The 19,912-nt window shown below is 36.6% G+C and overlaps 1 protein-coding gene across 1 annotated transcript in view; it reads left to right on the top strand.

Annotated features, from left to right (window-relative positions):
• The first annotated feature begins 4,253 nt into the window (after positions 1–4,253).
• LOC138318231 (uncharacterized) overlaps positions 4,254–19,912 on the top strand; it is a 35,299-nt gene continuing 19,640 nt past the window's right edge. Inside the window, exons 1-2 of the mRNA XM_069260431.1 lie at positions 4,254–4,585; positions 15,590–15,765. Of these exons, the coding sequence (XP_069116532.1) occupies positions 4,447–4,585; positions 15,590–15,765 (315 nt within the window). The 5' untranslated portion in view covers positions 4,254–4,446. The remainder of the gene's footprint in view (positions 4,586–15,589; positions 15,766–19,912) is intronic.

Genomic DNA, 19,912 nt, shown 5'->3' with positions numbered 1-19,912 from the left:
GCCCTATCAGGTGTGTGTCCACTGTCTACCCTATCAATGACCTTGCTGGCCCTATCAGGTGTGTGTCCACTGTCTACCCTATCAATGACCTTGCTGGCCCTATCAGGTGTGTGTGTCCACTGTCTACCCTATCAATGACCTTGCTGGCCCTATCAGGTGTGTGTGTCCACTGTCTACCCTATCAATGACCTTGCTGGCCCTATCAGGTGTGTGTCCACTGTCTACCCTATCAATGACCTTGCTGGCCCTATCAGGTGTGTGTCCACTGTCTACCCTATCAATGACCTTGCTGGCCCTATCAGGTGTGTGTGTCCACTGTCTACCCTATCAATGACCTTGCTGGCCCTATCAGGTGTGTGTCCACTGTCTACCCTATCAATGACCTTGCTGGCCCTATCAGGTGTGTGTCCACTGTCTACCCTATCAATGACCTTGCTGGCCCTATCAGGTGTGTGTCCACTGTCTACCCTATCAATGACCTTGCTGGCCCTATCAGGTGTGTGTCCACTGTCTACCCTATCAATGACCTTGCTGGCCCTATCAGGTGTGTGTCCACTGTCTACCCTATCAATGACCTTGCTGGCCCTATCAATGTGTGTGTCCACTGTCTACCCTATCAATGACCTTGCTGGCCCTATCAGGTGTGTGTCCACTGTCTACCCTATCAATGACCTTGCTGGCCCTATCAGGTGTGTGTCCACTGTCTACCCTATCAATGACCTTGCTGGCCCTATCAGGTGTGTGTCCACTGTCTACCCTATCAATGACCTTGCTTGCCCTATCAGGTGTGTGTCCACTGTCTAACCTATAAATGACCTTGCTGGCCCTATCAGGTGTGTGTCCACTGTCTACCCTATCAATGACCTTGCTGGCCCTATCAGGTGTGTGTCCACTGTCTACCCTATCAATGACCTTGCTGGTCCTATCAGGTGTGTGTCCACTGTCTACCCTATCAATGACCTTGCTGGCCCTATCAGGTGTGTGTCCACTGTCTACCCTATCAATGACCTTGCTGGCCCTATCAGGTGTGTGTCCACTGTCTACCCTATCAATGACCTTGCTGGCCCTATCAGGTGTGTGTCCACTGTCTACCCTATCAATGACCTTGCTGGCCCTATCAGGTGTGTGTCCACTGTCTACCCTATCAATGACCTTGCTGGCCCTATCAGGTGTGTGTCCACTGTCTACCCTATCAATGACCTTGCTGGCCCTATCAGGTGTGTGTCCACTGTCTACCCTATATCAATGACCTTGCTGGCCCTATCAGGTGTGTGTCCACTGTCTACCCTATCAATGACCTTGCTGGCCCTATCAGGTGTGTGTCCACTGTCTACCCTATCAATGACCTTGCTGGCCCTATCAGGTGTGTGTCCACTGTCTACCCTATCAATGACCTTGCTGGCCCTATCAGGTGTGTGTCCACTGTCTACCCTATCAATGACCTTGCTGGCCCTATCAGGTGTGTGTCCACTGTCTACCCTATCAATGACCTTGCTGGTCCTATCAGGTGTGTGTCCCACTGTCTACCCTATCAATGACCTTGCTGGCCCTATCAGGTGTGTGTCCACTGTCTACCCTATCAATGACCTTGCTGGCCCTATCAGGTGTGTGTCCACTGTCTACCCTATCAATGACCTTGCTGGCCCTATCAGGTGTGTGTGTCCACTGTCTACCCTATCAATGACCTTGCTGGCCCTATCAGGTGTGTGTCCACTGTCTACCCTATCAATGACCTTGCTGGCCCTATCAGGTGTGTGTCCACTGTCTACCCTATCAATGACCTTGCTGGCCCTATCAGGTGTGTGTCCACTGTCTACCCTATCAATGACCTTGCTGGCCCTATCAGGTGTGTGTCCACTGTCTACCCTATCAATGACCTTGCTGGCCCTATCAGGTGTGTGTCCACTGTCTACCCTATAATGACCTTGCTGGCCCTATCAGGTGTGTGTCCACTGTCTACCCTATCAATGACCTTGCTGGCCCTATCAGGTGTGTGTCCACTGTCTACCCTATCAATGACCTTGCTGGCCCTATCAGGTGTGTGTCCACTGTCTACCCTATCAATGACCTTGCTGGCCCTATCAGGTGTGTGTCCACTGTCTACCCTATCAATGACCTTGCTGGCCCTATCAGGTGTGTGTCCCACTGTCTACCCTATCAATGACCTTGCTGGCCCTATCAGGTGTGTGTCCACTGTCTACCCTATCAATGACCTTGCTGGCCCTATCAGGTGTGTGTCCACTGTCTACCCTATCAATGACCTTGCTGGCCCTATCAGGTGTGTGTCCACTGTCTACCCTATCAATGACCTTGCTGGCCCTATCAGGTGTGTGTCCACTGTCTACCCTATCAATGACCTTGCTGGCCCTATCAGGTGTGTGTCCACTGTCTACCCTATCAATGACCTTGCTGGCCCTATCAGGTGTGTGTCCACTGTCTACCCTATCAATGACCTTGCTGGCCCTATCAGGTGTGTGCCACTGTCTACCTATCAATGACCTTGCTGGCCCTATCAGGTGTGTGTCCACTGTCTACCCTATCAATGACCTTGCTGGCCCTATCAGGTGTGTGTCCACTGTCTACCCTATCAATGACCTTGCTGGCCCTATCAGGTGTGTGTCCACTGTCTACCCTATCAATGACCTTGCTGGCCCTATCAGGTGTGTGTCTACCACTGTCTACCCTATCAATGTGACCTTGCTGGCCCTATCAGGTGTGTGTCCACTGTCTACCCTATCAATGACCTTGCTGGCCCTATCAGGTGTGTGTCCACTGTCTACCCTATCAATGACCTTGCTGGCCCTATCAGGTGTGTGTCCACTGTCTACCCTATCAATGACCTTGCTGGCCCTATCAGTTGTGTGTCCACTGTCTACCCTATCAATGACCTTGCTGGCCCTATCAAGTGTGTGTCCACTGTCTACCCTATCAATGACCTTGCTGGCCCTATCAGGTGTGTGTCCACTGTCAACCCTATCAATGACCTTGCTGGCCCTATCAGGTGTGTGTCCACTGTCTACCCTATCAATGACCTTGCTGGCCCTATCAGGTGTGTGTCCACTGTCTACCCTATCATTGACCTTGCTGGCCCTATCAGGTGTGTGTCCACTGTCTACCCTATCAATGACCTTGCTGGCCCTATCAGGTGTGTGTCCACTGTCTACCCTATCAATGACCTTGCTGGCCCTATCAGGTGTGTGTCCACTGTCAACCCTATCAATGACCTTGCTGGCCCTATCAGGTGTGTGTCCACTGTCTACCCTATCAATGACCTTGCTGGCCCTATCAGGTGTGTGTCCACTGTCTACTCTATCAATGACCTCGCTGGCCCTATCAGGTGTGTGTCCACTGTCTACCCTATCAATGACCTTGGTGGCATTATCAGGTGTGTGTCCACTGTCAAACCTATCAATGACCTTGCTTGCCCTATGAGGTGTGTGTCCACTGTCAAACCTATCAATGACCTTGCTTGCCCTATGAGGTGTGTGTCCACTGTCAAACCTATCAATGACCTTGCTTGCACTATCAGGTGTGTGTCCACTTTCTACCCTATCAATGACCTTGCTGGCCCTATCAGGTGTGTGTCCACTGTCTACCCTATCAATGACCTTGCTGGCCCTATCAGGTGTGTGTCCACTGTCTACCCTATCAATGACCTTGCTGGCCCTATCAGGTGTGTGTCCACTGTCTACCCTATCAATGACCTTGCTGGCCCTATCAGGTGTGTGTCCACTGTCTACCCTATCAATGACATTGCTGGCCCTATCAGGTGTGTGCCCACTGTCTTCCCTATCAATGACCTTGCTGGCCCTATTAGGTGAAGTACTATAATTCCTGTTACGTGTTTTGTGTACTTATTGAGGGAGTGTTGCCCATCTTTTGAATGTAATCGCCAAATCTTTCATCCCCTTTTCAAACATAACACAGATAAGCCACAACCTAATGAAAGAAGAACTGTCATAAAATTTCACCTGCTTAACAATTAATATCGCTTATACCCAGATTGTTCAATCAGGCATATCGCCATTACACTAGTCGTTTATTTCAAATATTGGTTAATTTTGATCGGGTGCCAAAATGAGCTGGTAATGGTTGATTGGCGATGCTTGTAAAGAGAACAGACTGTGTATTGTCCCGTTCACTCTACACACCAGTGTCTATTCAAATACCCAATAACGGTAGATAAATAGGTGTTGTGCCTGTCGCAGACTTTAGGTGATCACGTGATCGCTGTGTATTATTGGATTTCTACAGGTAGGTAAGGTGAGGTAGACAGGTAGATCGCTTAGTATCGACGAGCTCTCCACAAGAGTAGAAACACCCAGACTTCACGACGGTGGCCATGCATTTGTCTTAATATTAATCGCTGGCCGGATCCAAGACATATTTCACCTCACCTGTAACAAGTTTATTATTTACATATTTTGCCTTCATCACACGTTGACGATGGATTGTCTGGTACAACAGCCAGTCTGGACAGGAGCCTATCACCACAGGCCCCTACCCCTCTCTCATCATCATCATCATTTCTTCTCACCCTACTACTTCCCTAAGAAGAGGTCCTCCATCTCCCACTACTATCCAGGTAAGTCCAGGGGACTGTTTGTGGTTGTGCTAATTAAGTATTGTGTATTGGATTTCTGTTTACTTTAGGTTTTAGCTGTGACCCAGAGTGATTATGTGTTTGTATTGTGTGGAGCATGTAGTCATGTAGAGATTTCTTCTACTAGTGACACAAAAATGACACAAACTAAGTTTTTTTTTTCATCATACCATATTAAAAGTTATTTTTAACTTATTTAATATTTTCCACTGATTGCGTAATCACAGTTTTTCTGACTAATCAGATATAATTATGACACCTTAAATGGAGAATCATAATGGCTAATAAAATCATCAGGTACTTGGTAGAATTTTAATTAGAGTCAGACCTGCTCTAAAGACCACTTATACAGAACAAAAACTTGTGGATTAGGACCAGCAGTGTTATCCTACATATCTCTTAAAACTCCTTCTCTCTCCCATAGTTGTGCCTTTAAATGAATATGAACATGGTGACAGTTTATTTAATGGTTTCTCACTCTGTAATTAAATTCCAAAGTAGAGTTCATATCGTATGTATAGTAGTGAATGTAGACTTATTCACTGACATCTTTAGCTAAAAACTATGAGAATCTGTTTAAATTAATCAATAAAACCATAACAGATGTGAATGTTATTGTACAGAGTTGATGTAGGGTATAACATCATCTCATCATCGTTATATTGTATTCCTTCTGGTAGGAGATAGGAATTGATACAAGAAAATCGACAAAAAAGAATAAGAAAAAACTCCCAATTTAATACATAAGAAAATCAGCGTGATAGGGAAAACTTTTTTTTAATTATTTCTTTAATGTATTGATGATTAAGTTAATGTCATGTAACAATATGATGAAATCTATCACAATTATATCCATTTGATATTTGTGGATGATGAACGATTAAACCATAATTTCAAACTAATTTTCAGATATGCACTGTCCTTAATACTATCCTGAATTTTTACTATAAAAAAGATTGATTATTTAAAAACCATTATTGAAAAAAAAAATTAAAAAAGATATGAATAGGAAAACTCGGCAGAAATTATCTACATGATAAAATGATACCCAATAGTGTACATGCATGTTTTATTACGGAAACAATTTTATCAGGCATGTAAATGTCAATGTTTAGTCTTGTTTAGTATTTAAGTGTTAAGTGGTGTAAGGGTTTGTTGTTAATAATGTATCATACTGTAATTAGTTAATTAGTGACTGACAAGACATTCTGAATGTGAAGGTCATGTTGTTGGCATGTGTTGTTATGAATTATTCTAACTTTCTATCAATTGTTCATTGTAATTTTTTCCATAAGTTTATTATATATATATAGAGCATTATTACATTACTTGTGTTAAATTGTGTACATATTCTTGACAATGTCTTGTGAACATGCTAAACATGAACCTGAATGTGACTGTACCTGTACCTGTGCTGTGTTCATGTACTGTACAAAATAGATACCTTTGTTGTGTACCTGTACCTGAGTTGTGTACCTTTAATTCTTTACTTAATTGTACCTGAGTTGTGTACTTGAGCCTGAGTTGTATACTTGAGTCTGAGTTGTGTACTTGAGCCTGAGTTGTATACTTGAGTCTGAGTTGTGTACCTAAGCCAGCTGAGTTATATGTATCAGGACAGTACATGTTTTGTGTACATGTACATGCTAGTTACTTGGGTACCTAAAATGAAGTGTTACCTGAACTTTGTGACACACACGTGGGTATCTGATCCAGTTGTATTACCACTGAACAACCTTATCTGGGTAGGATTTGATTTACCTGTCCCCCACCTGTACCTCTGGCACTGAGTTTCAATATTTACACAAGCATGCTGACTTCCTGTGGAATTTTACAAATGTGTATCATAATCGCATTTAACTTCTTCTATCTGACAACTTAAGTATTAGATTGTAAATGGCGGGTATTAATTTCTGCTTCCTGTCTCTATTTAGCAGGGTTCTGTTTAAATACTTAAATCTCGCTTGTATTATGGTCAGTTTGAGTTATATCGGCTGACGTAAGGACGTTGCTCCATCCACTCCAGTGACAGAGTGTAGAGTTATATTTTATGTATGGTTAGGCCTATTCCTTCCACACCTAGGTCTTTCTGTATCCTGACGTGTCCTTATAAATGGAATCCATTTATTGCTTCCATTCATTTCCACACCACAATTGATTTTGTCTGCGCTGTTTGGATTGTGACGTACAATCTGTTATCATAAGTATTCAAGTTTCAACAAGAGCTGTGATTATTAATTCTATATGGGATAAAAGAATAATATTTACAGAATTAAAGTAATAGTTAGTCAAGATTTTAAATCTCTAAGCACATTGTAATATGAGAAATGGTAAAATGCTATATGGAGTCTCTCATCTAGAACTTTCTTCAAAGAATAAAGATTGTACATTTTCATCTAATATTTCTCAATAATGTTGTAAAATTTGTTGTTTTATGTCTGTTAAAACTTTGCAAAGATTCAAAGAAGGAATTTTCTATGCTGGTCACTGAATCAAAGATGCTATATTTAGATTCTAATATTGACCGGCGCCTTTAGTCAAGTAATCACAGAGTTTGTTTTACGATTGCAGTGTGAAAACACGTCATCAGATGTTGTTTAAGGCAACCTAACTATTGACAAACCATTCTGTTACCTTTTCTAGGTCTCCAAGGAGAACATTGATTTTCTATCTCCTATTAATTGATTCCTCCCTTTCAGTTTTTCCTCTTTTCATAATCATGATGAAAACTACAAATGTATATATAAAAACTATTTATTATCAAATTTAATATTCTAAAGTACATCAACAATGAATGAGTAGAAACGTTTAGCAGCGATAAATGGTAGCATGTATTAATGGGTTTAATTCTATGTAGGATCTAATGATGTCACAAATTAATTTCCCATCATCATTAGGATAATTTAATACAGTTTATAACTGATCATTGTTCCTGACTTTTACATTTCTATAGATTTTATCTCAAAAACTCTTGTGAAAAGAATATTACCGACATTGACCCAGTGTGCCTTCCCTTTTTGAAGATTTAATCTCACTTACATGGAATTAACAAAGACAGAAAATAAGAAAACCACATGTTTCTTAATTTGTTTTCTTTTTCAAACTCATTTATGGTTTACTTCTGTGAATGATTACTCCAGATTTAATCCTTTTTAACACCTCTATGTTTTTTCCCCAAGTATTTAAGCACCTTGGATGCTTATTGGGTCAAATACTGAAAGCTATATACTCTTTCTCTTATTGAATATGATTTATTTAGACCAAAATATCCAGTAAAATAATAATCTTTAGAATGTTATGATTTTCCCAAGCGATTTGTTTCCTCCTTACTGATCTTCTGCCTCATAACCTTGGAATAAATTTGCTAATTCTGTCTCAGCTTATACAGTTACTGTTAACAGTTACATTTGCTTTTAGTAGACTGGCTTTAAATTAGCTATGTGGAGTTATTATACAGCATGTACCCGGTATGTTGTATGCTCCTAGACCCCATTATATCCTGAACGTCACTTGATCATCTTTATCAAAATACGGTACATTAATTGGCTGTGTTAATTAAACTGTAGCTGTGTCCTTGCTTTTAACCTACATTATCAAGAAAAGGGCCAATTTGAAAATGGAACATGCCAAAATATGGCATCCTAATGTTTTGGTAATTAAATGTACCATACAAACTAATTACTGGTGAGATTAAGTCGATTTTAAAATGAGATTGACAATGAACTAACATGAAATCTGTGTCTTTATTCAATATATGTAGGACCTACGAGTCTGTGATTCGTCCTATCTTTGGTATGTGATGAACTATTGGTTGCCCAATATTGCTTCTTATCCAAAGTATTTGTATATATCCAGAAAGACAAAAGCCTATTGATTATCAATCTGCCCTACCTTCAGATAGAAATTGATACAGATTTTATTGCCATTTTATATAAGCTATCCTGATCTGGTAGAACCTAAAAAGGTGTCTGCAGTTTTGTCTCATTTACATGTACAACTTATCTGTACAACTTACTTGTACAATTGATCTGAAAATCTTATGTGTACAACACATAGTACACTTGTACATCTAATTAACCTATGGTAAATAGCACCACATCTTACCTGTAAAGCTGTACATTATGTTACCAGTATAAAAAACTGTATCCTATGTACAATGTTAATGTGACTTATATACAGTTACATGTCAGTTTAGCTAGGCCTATGTGTCTGTTTGTTGGTTCGACTAATTGTCACATATAAAGTTTCCAATATTTGATATCTAAAATTACCAATAAAAACTTCAATGTATATACACACACCATTAACTTTTTTGGGGGCTTGTGATATTAAAATGAGTTGAATCAGTGCATGTTAAATGAAGAAATCAGTTATCATTTAATCAAGGATATGTACATTTTATTGAACAGGCGAATCATAGAGCGCTGGGTATACGAATGTCTTAAAGATCAACAAGGTGACTGGCTTAGGTCTACAGGAGGTGCACTCAGTTATGTCAAAAGCCAGACTAATTGATTGTCAGTTAATTAATGTGGCTAAAAAGGGGTTACTTATACTGACTGTGTGTAAATCTGTTTAAATATTCATTAGGTTGATTCATTATAGTAAATTAGATGACTGATATCTTATCAAACGACTCTGAAATGTACATTGTATAACACACTGACAATTGTCATAGGCCTAATCTTTCAATTACAATAAGTTTCCCTGTGATTGGATAATGAGCTCTATGGAGCCTTATTAAATTCTAAAAACTTAGAGAACTCTGGTCTTGACTAGGTTAAACTGCCATTAAGTCTGTTAGTGTCACACACTTCGACAAATAAAGGTCATAATGTAATATGCCTTAATTAGCAATGTCTTAAATTGCATGGAAAAAACCTGTCATGCATGCAGAGCTAAAGAAGTTAATTCATTCAAACAATCTATCACACAGACCCCTACTTAGTGGTGTCTTCAAAGTTGCAAGTTTGAATGAATATTTCCCACTCTCAAAGCTTTAATTTCTACTTCTTTGTTCTTAAAGCTTAATTACAATGCTTCTTTTTCTTAAGCAGTGTCATTATTCTTTAAATACTTTTCAATACATCTTTGTTCCTTAAGTTTCTCCATATTTCTTTGTTCCTTAAGTTTTGGCTTTCATTTTTTCTTTAGACTTTGCTATATTTCCTTTTTCCTGAAGTTTAAGTGTCATGTTTTGTCCCTTTCAATCCTTTGGAATTATTCTTCGGTCATTGAGATTTGCAATCCTTCAATTTTGTGTTTTTTTTTTAGCTTTGCCATCCTTCTTTGTTCCTTAAAGGGACAATTCAGTCTAAGAGAACATTAAAATTTGTATATATATCAGATAAGACAAGTTCTAATGGAAATTAGATCAGTCAGTTTTACTGTGATATGCCTGAAACGCCTATGGTGGTGACACGTGTGTGAAATATTCAATTTTGCTCGCTGTCCGCCATTACACACTGTGGTCGAACTTCTTGTATGCCGAACCCTGTCCCTTGCTCGTAAAGTAATGCAACTTTTGGCTAGAACTGCTCAAATCGCTCTGACAGTAGTGTGTTTACCTTATTAGGTGAACTGTCTTGCCTAAAAATCATTTTATCACCTTCTCAGTGGTTATGTAGTTCATTTGTTTAACATGCGTGACTTTGGCTCGGGTATGGGTACAGAGTTAATATTGTACTTGCTTAATCATATTGATCAACGATTTGATATTTCAACGATATTAATTAAAATACTTAACAATGTCGTGGAATTTGTCAATGTTTTACGTTATATGTTTCATAAGAAATGTAGAACAATACATTTATGCTATATTTTGCTTATTGGTTATGTAAAAGAATTTGCCTGAGTGAATTGTCTCTTTAAGCTTGATTTTGCTGTCATCTTTGCTCTGTTCCTTGAGTATGATTCAAACTTCTTCCTTTATATATAAATACTCATCCAGCTTTGCCTTACCATGTTTTCCTGATGTGATCTCTCTTCCTCCTGTTTTAACTTAGTTCATATTTTGTTCCTTAGAATTTGTTTTGGTCTCCATTGAACTAACATGAATCAAATATTCATGCTGGTACAAAAAATGTTGTGATTGTGGATAAATTAAATATTAACTGTTTGTGATGAGCATAGGCAAAAAAAAAAATTAATTATTAACTGTTTGTGTTGAGCTTAAAGCAAAGCATATTATCATACATACACACAGAATTAATCAAAATTGTTTCTAGTATCTTCTTTTACAACATAGTGTTTTTAATAAAACTTTACGGATTAAAAAATAGGCACAGAGAATTTATTACAATCAGGACATGTTTAATGTAAATCATACTTACCAGATAATGGGATCTTAAAATACTGCATGAAATAAAAAAAAATGAAGAAAAAAAAGATAAACTTCAAGAAAAAAAATGTTACAAATACAGTAACTTTAAGAAACATGATAATTAACCTTTCAAATTTCAGTGTTGATATTAATATACCCAAATATACAAACTTGTGATGAAGAATTTCGAAACAAAAATCAAACATAAATTCAAACAAATCATTTAAAAATAAATAAATGATATGACAAATGCTTGGGTAGCTGACGACCTGAGATTGTTAACACCATAAGGAGGCTATAGAATTATAAGTCTCTGTGGTGTGTTTGGTTTTTGACACTGTACCCAACAGATATCACACATTTAAGTCTCTGGTAAATGACTTTAAGTGCTAGTACATTACAGATGATCGACTTTTAGCATTTTTACCATGTGGGGGAGCCAGACTGATGAACCTTGAAGAGTTGAACCAGACATTTTATGTAAGGTCTCTTTCTCAGAGTGACTTCACTCATTCACCCTGAAATTTTATATTGGACTCTTCAAGTCTTTGAACAGTCCAAATATGGGGTGGATGAGTTAATATTCTACAAGTTGCCAACTGGAACATTTCTGGTATAATGTAGAGCAATTGTTCAAAGTCGGTGAGAAGCTTGACATTGGCCTATTCTGCGGCACTAACTTACATTGATACAACGAGTTTGTAGAGTTCTTGGTGTTCCATTTACATAAAGATTTACAGTTGAACTGACAACTAATCCTTATTGTTTGCTCACATGTAAGAAAGTGAGTGCCTCCCTTATCAGATTTCACTGATTTATATAAATGTATATGTAGGACTTTATTTTTATTAAGTTTTTGTTCTCTCTTTGTTGTACTGAGCTATTCAGAATCTAAAGAAAGATGAATGGTATATTAAACTGCAGACTACCTGGTAGTATTAAAGTTACATTTGTTTTTTTCAATTGTCTTTTTCTCAATTTTAGAAGTAGTTATTGCTGTGGATTAAGATTCTGCCTGGTAATTATTGACAAACTTTTTTATAGGTAAACCAGTTGATTAGTGTCACTTTGAAGATAAATGTTAATTGTCAACAAAAGACAAATTGCTAGGCAGTACTTTTGTAGTCAGGGAAAAGTTTTAAATTTGTTTTTATGTACACAGTATTTTCTTTAAACTCCTGGAAATAATTGGTATGCTATTAATTTTACCTATGGAATTCAGAAACATAAAACAATGATATGGAGACTATGCTGCTATCAAAAACAAAATTAACTTGTGTTTAACCCTGTTTTATACCAAATATTTGATTATCACTATGTATAAGCAACAGTATGGAACGGCATGCATTAAAAATATTGAACTGTAAATTTTATTTGATTTTGACATGGTATTTCGGGACATGGTGACTTAACTCAGAAATCATTAAGTGTTATACATTAGGGATCGGGATCATGCAGGGAGCGAGGGTACCAACCTCTCTTTTGACAACTACTGGTCAGTATAGAAACTATACCTCAGTATCAGTCAGAACCGCAATAAAATTAAACCTACTGATGTTATAACAAGGGTCCGTCTGTCACTATGTTACTGTGACCAATGTCATTGCCAACTAGGGGGTATGTGCCCCTAGTGATACAAAATGCTCAGTGAAGGATCAAGTTTACTGACTTTTTAAATGTCATTTTTTAAATGTCTTTTTTTTAAATGTATATCGTAAGTCATGTTTTAACAAAGTAATATAAAAAGCATTTCTGTAATGAATAAGAATGGATCTTTAAAGTAAATGCACTTTAGATTTACTTATACAATAATTTGTATCTTCATTATTTTCAACATATTTGTAAATACATTAATTCACGATTAAGCACAAGTTATTGCTCAAGCTCTCGTGAAATTTTGTGTAAAATTTATATTTGGCGAATAAGTGATTAATAGTATTGTGTTCATTAAACACAAGAGAACTTTCCAATAGAGCTTTTTATAGATGATATGTTAAATAATTGTAAATGATATTGAGGTTCATTACGCATTTGTATTATTATTATAATTTTGTATGGCACATTAATGTTCAGACTAAGTTTTAGAACAAAAGGTTGAGTTTCAAAATTTTGTATTTTTATAAGTGGTCAAAGTTCATTGTTATTATTTATATGAAAGGTAAAGGTTCAGGGTTATGTTTCGAATTTCCAATAAAGGTCTTAAGTTCAGAGTAATGTTGTGAATGAGTGATTGATATCCAGCTTGTTTTGAAAGAGACCAATGTTTTCTGTGGTCAAGCATCTAGGGTATTATACTCATTAAAGAGGCTTTTTACAGGCAACCACCAGATTTATCGTTTACGTTCTATTTGATGAAAAATAAATAAGATGTGTATTCTTGCAAGAAACATTATCAATTAATTTTTATACCACTGTATTTTATTTGATGTATTGAATGTGTTTTTAAAGTGATTGTCAATGCTTAAAATAAGACGATTGCCTGTCAGAAGACATTGCACACAGGTGTAGGAAAAACCGAGTTGGTATTTCCAATGTGTACCTGGTAAATATTAATATCAAGTTACATAATGACTTCCTTTAAACCTTTACTGATCAGGTTTATATATCCGCAAATCGGTGAAGTCCGTGGGCGGATTGTCGACATGTCCCAATAGGTGTCCTCTCACAGGTGCTGCGCCGTTTCCTTGAAACGAATCTCCACAGAAACAAAATATATCTGAAACAAACAGTGACTTTCTTTAAAAAAATTCATGCTTTTATGTTAAGTGGTTATGCTTGATATTGCTTTGTATATGAATGTGTCATGTTTCAAGTTTCTTTGATTTGTACGCCTCCCATTTTGTGTATGATTCACAGACTTACCATTCCGTGCTATTTTTACCTGATGTAATCTCTCTGTGTGTTTGCCCATTGTGAGCCGGATTGATAAGGCTTACGGTATTGAGCATAAAACCAGCTCTAGGTATATTGTGTACTCTGTTGTCCAAACCTACTCAGAGTATAATGCTCTTGAGACATTTTCATCCCGAGGTTGATAGTCCGGTCTAACTTGTCACACTGCCAGATTTCTGACATAACGATAAATATCGTTTCTTATGGTGTAAAAATTGTCACATACACAAGAACGGGGTTAGACATTTTATTTATCAAATTAAGACCAGAATAAAAAAGAAAATATTTTTTGATTGATTTATCTAAAAGTACATAAATCTAAAGCAATGGAAATGTTAGGAAAGCAGTTTGAAAGTTTTCTGAATACCACATGGTGAACTTCTTCCTGATTCAAATTAGAAATGTCCATGTCTTAGCCTTTGAAAAGTCGTTGCAACAAATCTAACATATGCCCATATCATGGTTCAATAATACCCATCAGTCCAAAAGATAGCACTTGTTAATTGAGAACTCATGCATTTTGGTACCACGTAGTTATAGTTGTGTAACAGGGGAGGAGAAAATATAGCGTCAAGACTGGGAATTTGAACCCGGGACCTCTGCACACAAGCCGAATCATCCAACCACTGAGCTACCTGGTCACCAATGATCGACCCAGTCCAATCTCACTATAGTTGTAAACCATCATAATGTAGACATTTGAAATAAATTATAGATATCATGTAAATTTATACTGAGAACATTAAGAGACCAAATGTTGTCCTTGAATCATTCCATACTGTTTGGGCGTAATCAATAGACCTTTCCTGCTAAACTTGTAAATCTAATACAGAAACTATGAATTATCATTAAATTATCAATTAACCTGCATAACTATGTAAAAATATTTCTGTCAGGAGATCCATGAAAATAAACTGTCATTGCCAGGTACATGTGTAAATCGTGTATGGTAATGTTTATTTCAGTAAATCAGTCACCTTTTAAGTGTTTGTTTCTAACTTTGAATTAACAGGTTTGTTTCAGTTATACAGATTTTTACTGTCAAAATTGCTCTCATGGAACAATAGGTCTCTTTCCATTAAAAAGTGTGTATAGTTGAATGTCCAATTTTATTTACTGTCTGAATCAAATTGGTGTTGAACAAATAATATTTTTGTTTGCTTAAGCATTTGATAACAGCTTAGTGTACGATACATTAAATACTGTATTTTGATCATTACATTACAATATTGTAATAATCTACATATAGGTCTGCATGACGTACCTTGTGACCATGTTTTTAATTTAGAGTTACATATTGGAGGTTTTTAACTAAATCTATTTTGTATATGTCCTACTTAACTTTTGTATGTATTCAATGCTAATGGCTTCTCCTTTAGAATTTCTACATCTGATAAATGAGGAAATTGACACATAATTTGATTTCAGTGTTAAAATTGAAACACTCTACATACGTGTACATACATAAATTACATTTCCACAAATCCTTATAGTCTTGTTTTTGCAAAATCAGTTGACATGTCTTTATTTAGTTTTAATCTTTAATCATATATTAAAATCACTATTTCCATTTGTACCATAGCTATGCTAATTTTCACTGGGTTGTCTATACTATGTTGCTACTCGATATGCACAAAATATATATGGTACTGCTGAAAACTTTTGAGATAATTAGAATTCTCATTTGAGTATATTGTATATATATGTGTTAATACAGCGTTTTTTTGTGATATGATATACTTTTACTTAATGAATATTTGTTTTCTTTCCAGCATCCTCATACACCTTCCCATCCAAACATGACGACGTGGGTTTCCCCACCGATATTAAAGTAGAAGTTAACGACGAGTGTTTACTCGACGATGACAAAGATGAGAAAATCTGTGTAGTATGTGGAGAGAAGGCGTCTGGGTACTATTTTGGTGCATTGGTCTGTCTGCCATGCAAGGTAAGTACTGTAAACAAGTGTTTCAAATCTAATTTTCTGTACCCAAGGTGATGTGTCTAAAGTTTTGTATCGTGGGTGATGCTTTCAAAGTTTTGCATCCAAGGTGATGTGTCTAAAGTTTTGTATCCAGGGTGATGCTTTCAAAGTTTTGTATCCAAGGTGCTGTGTCTAAAGTTTTGTAATCCAAGGTGATGTGTCTAAAGTTTTGTATCCAGGGTGATGCTTTCAAAGTTTTGTATCCAAGGTGATGCTTTCAAAGTTTTGTATCCAAGGTGATGTGTGTAAAGTTTTGTAATCCAAGGTGATGTGTGTAAAGTTTTGTAATCCAAGGTGATGTGTCTTAAGTTTTGTATCCAGGGTGATGCTTTCAAAGTTTTGTATCCAAGGTGATGCTTTCAAAGTTTTGTATCCAAGGTGATGTGTGTAAAGTTTTGTAATCCAAGGTGATGTGTGTAAAGTTTTGTATCTAAGGTGATGTGTCTTAAGTTTTGTATCCAAGGTGATGCGTCCAAAGTTTTGTATCCAGGGTTTTGTATCCAAGGTGATGTGTGTAAAGTTTTGTATCCAAGGTGATGCTTTCAAAGTTTTGTATCCAAGGTGATGTGTGTAAAATTTTGTAATCCAAGGTGATGTGTGTAAAGTTTTGTATCTAAGGTGATGTGTCTTAAGTTTTGTATCCAAGGTGATGCGTCCAAAGTTTTGTATCCAGGGTGATGTGTCCAAAGTAATGTATCCAGGGTGATGTGTCCAAAGTTTTGTATCCAAGGTGATGTGTCTAAAGTTTTGTATCCAAGGTGATGCTTTCAAAGTTTTGTATCCAAGGTGATGTGTGTAAAGTTTTGTAATCCAAGGTGATGTGTCTAAAGTTTTGTAATCCAAGGTGATGTGTCTAAAGTTTTGTAATCCAAGGTGATGCTTTCAAAGTTTTGTATCCAAGGTGATGCTTTCAAAGTTTTGTATCCAAGGTGATGTGTGTAAAGTTTTGCAATCCAAGGTGATGTGTGTAAAGTTTTGTATCTAAGGTGATGTGTCTTAAGTTTTTTATCCAAGGTGATGCGTCCAAAGTTTTGTATCCAGGGTGATGTGTCCAAAGTTTTGTATCCAAGGTGATGTGTGTAAAGTTTTGTATCCAAGGTGATGTGTCTAAAGTTTTGTAATCCAAGGTGATGTGTCTAAAATTTTGTATCCAGGGTGATGCTTTCAAAGTTTTGTATCCAAGGGGATGCTTTCAAAGTTTTGTATCCAAGGTGATGTGTGTAAAGTTTTGTAATCCAAGGTGATGTGTGTAAAGTTTTGTAATCCAAGGTGATGTGTCTAAAGTTTTGTATCCATGGTGATGCGTCCAAAGTTTTGTATCCAAGGTGATGCGTCCAAAGTTTTGTATCCAGGGTGATGTGTCCAAAGTTTTGTATCCAAGGTGATGTGTCCAAAGTTTTTTATCCATGGTGATGCTTTCAAAGTTTTGTATCCAAGGTGATGTGTGTAAAGTTTTGTATCCAGGGTGATGTGTCAAAAGTTTTGTATCCAAGGTGATGTGTCCAAAGTTTTGTATCCAAGGTGATGTGTCTAAAGTTTTGTATCCAGGGTGATGCTTTCAAAGTTTTGTATCCAAGGTGATGCTTTCAAAGTTTTGTATCCAAGGTGATGTGTGTAAAGTTTTGTAATCCAAGGTGATGTGTGTAAAGTTTTGTATCTAAGGTGATGTGTCTTAAGTTTTGTATCTAAGGTGATGTGTCTTAAGTTTTGTATCCAAGGTGATGCGTCCAAAGTTTTGTATCCAGGGTGATGTGTGTAAAGTTTTGTATCCAAGGTGATGTGTGTAAAGTTTTGTAATCCAAGGTGATGTGTCTAAAGTTTTGTATCCAGGGTGATGCTTTCAAAGTTTTGTATCCAAGGTGATGCTTTCAAAGTTTTGTATCCAAGATGATGTGTGTAAAGTTTTGTAATCCAAGGTGATGTGTCTAAAGTTTTGTAATCCAAGGTGATGTGTCTAAAGTTTTGTATCCAAGGTGATGCGTCCAAAGTTTTGTATCCAAGGTGATGCGTCCAAAGTTTTGTATCCAGGGTGATGTGTCCAAAGTTTTGTATCCAAGGTGATGTGTCCAAAGTTTTTTATCCATGGTGATGCTTTCAAAGTTTTGTATCCAAGGTGATGTGTGTAAAGTTTTGTAATCCAAGGTGATGTGTGTAAAGTTTTGTATCCAAGGTGATGTGTCTTAAGTTTTGTATCCAAGGTGATGCGTCCAAAGTTTTGTATCCAAGGTGATGTGTCCAAAGTTTTTTATCCATGGTGATGTGTCCAAAGTAATGTATCCAAAGTGATGGGTCCAAAGTTTGTTGTATCAAAGGTGATGTGCCAAATGGTTTGTATCTAATGTGATATGTCCAAATTATTGTATCCAAGGTGATGTGTTCAAAGTTTGTATCCAAGATGATTTGCCAAATTGTTTGCATCCAAGGTGATGCTTTCAAATATTTGTATCCAATGTGATGTGTCCAAAGTTTGTATCCAAGGTGATGGGTCTATAGTTTTGTATCTTAAGTGATGGGTCCATAGTTTTGTATCGAAGGTGATGTGGCCAAAGGTTTGTATCCAAGGTGATGGGTCCATAGTTTTGAATCTAATAATGTGCCAAATAGGTTGTATCCAAGGTGATGTGCCAAATGGTTTGTATCCAAGGTGTATGTCCAAACTTTATATCCAAGGCGATGTATCCAAAGGTTTGTAACAAAGGTCTCTAAGGTGTGATATCCAGTACAATTATATTATTTCATTCAGTCTGTTTTCAGACTATTTGTCTTAGACATTAAGACCTACTAGTATATTGATTTACAGAGTTGCTAAATTTGATCTATGAATAGTCAATAATGTTTTGGTGAATAAGGTTTTTAAAAACCAGAACAATAACTTGAAGGATATTATTTACAAAAACATTAAATGTTTCCAGAAACAATTCAAGTAATGCAACTGTAATGAATATTTACATCAAATCAAAAAATATATATGTATAACATTTAAAAAAGGAATTCCCATCTGTACCTATGTGACATATTCTGCTGAGTCACGACCTTACATATGTACATGTATAAAGAATTCCTGTTACCGATAGTACTAATGACAGAGGAACTTAAAGACTGTTTAGTTTTGAATCAGAACCATTTAAAAGGCTTGCAAAATAATAAGAGAACATTCATGAGATGATGTAATCTTTTAAGTCATGGCAGCCATAAAAACAAACACATGATATTATGATTTTCAAAGTCTTAGTCAATGAATGATTAAAATCATAATTAATGACAGAACACACAGAATCTGTAATATTCTTAATAAAATATTTTGAAAAAGAATGAAAATAAAAATTATAAGAAAAAAATTAAAGAAAAAAAATCAACATGAAATGATTACTATAAGTATTGATGTGTCTAATTAGTACACAACATTGTGTTGCTCTTTAATTCTATACTGGAAAATTTGTTAACTTTAGTGATCAAAATATGAAAAAGCATATAATATAATAATGTATTTAGGATCTCAGTATTTTGGCAAGCACTTAGAGTCATGGAGGTGTCCAAATAGACAGTGTATGTGTGTACATGCTATACATAGCTTGATTATCTGTGACATGTTTTAATGATTAAATAAAAATATTATGTTAGATGGTCCAGATGATCTGTTTATAAATATCCCAGTCCTTAGTGATATCATGCTAAAAGAATACCTTTGTACAGGGTATGCAATTTAGTATTACACATCAGGATTATATTTTTTGAAAGACAATTTTTTCGTAGAGATTAATGGCTGAAACGTGTGTATTGAATACTAAATATTGAAAACCAGTTAAGAGATGTGTCTGCACTTCAAATCTGGCCTGACAGTCGAAGGATTCCATACTCATTTGATCTTTTCACAAAATATATGCATGTAGAAACTGGAATAGGTTCCAACTGACCTGTTTTACTTCATAAGAAATTTATTTTCAAAGACTTTTATATCTTACCAATAGAAATATCAATCAACAGCTATATTCATTTGAAAATCTACAATTATATTTACTTAGCACCCAAAATTATACGGGACTGCTTCACTGGAAGTCTTCCTTATCAATAGCATTAGTGAATTTTTCTCTTAATAGGGCACTTTAAATTT

The sequence above is a fragment of the Argopecten irradians genome, chromosome 3, assembly GCF_041381155.1.
Source record: "Argopecten irradians isolate NY chromosome 3, Ai_NY, whole genome shotgun sequence".
In the NCBI taxonomy this organism is placed as follows: Eukaryota; Metazoa; Mollusca; class Bivalvia; order Pectinida; family Pectinidae; genus Argopecten; species Argopecten irradians.
Note: the sequence above shows the minus strand (reverse complement) of the source record. Positions and strands in the feature narration are given on the sequence as shown.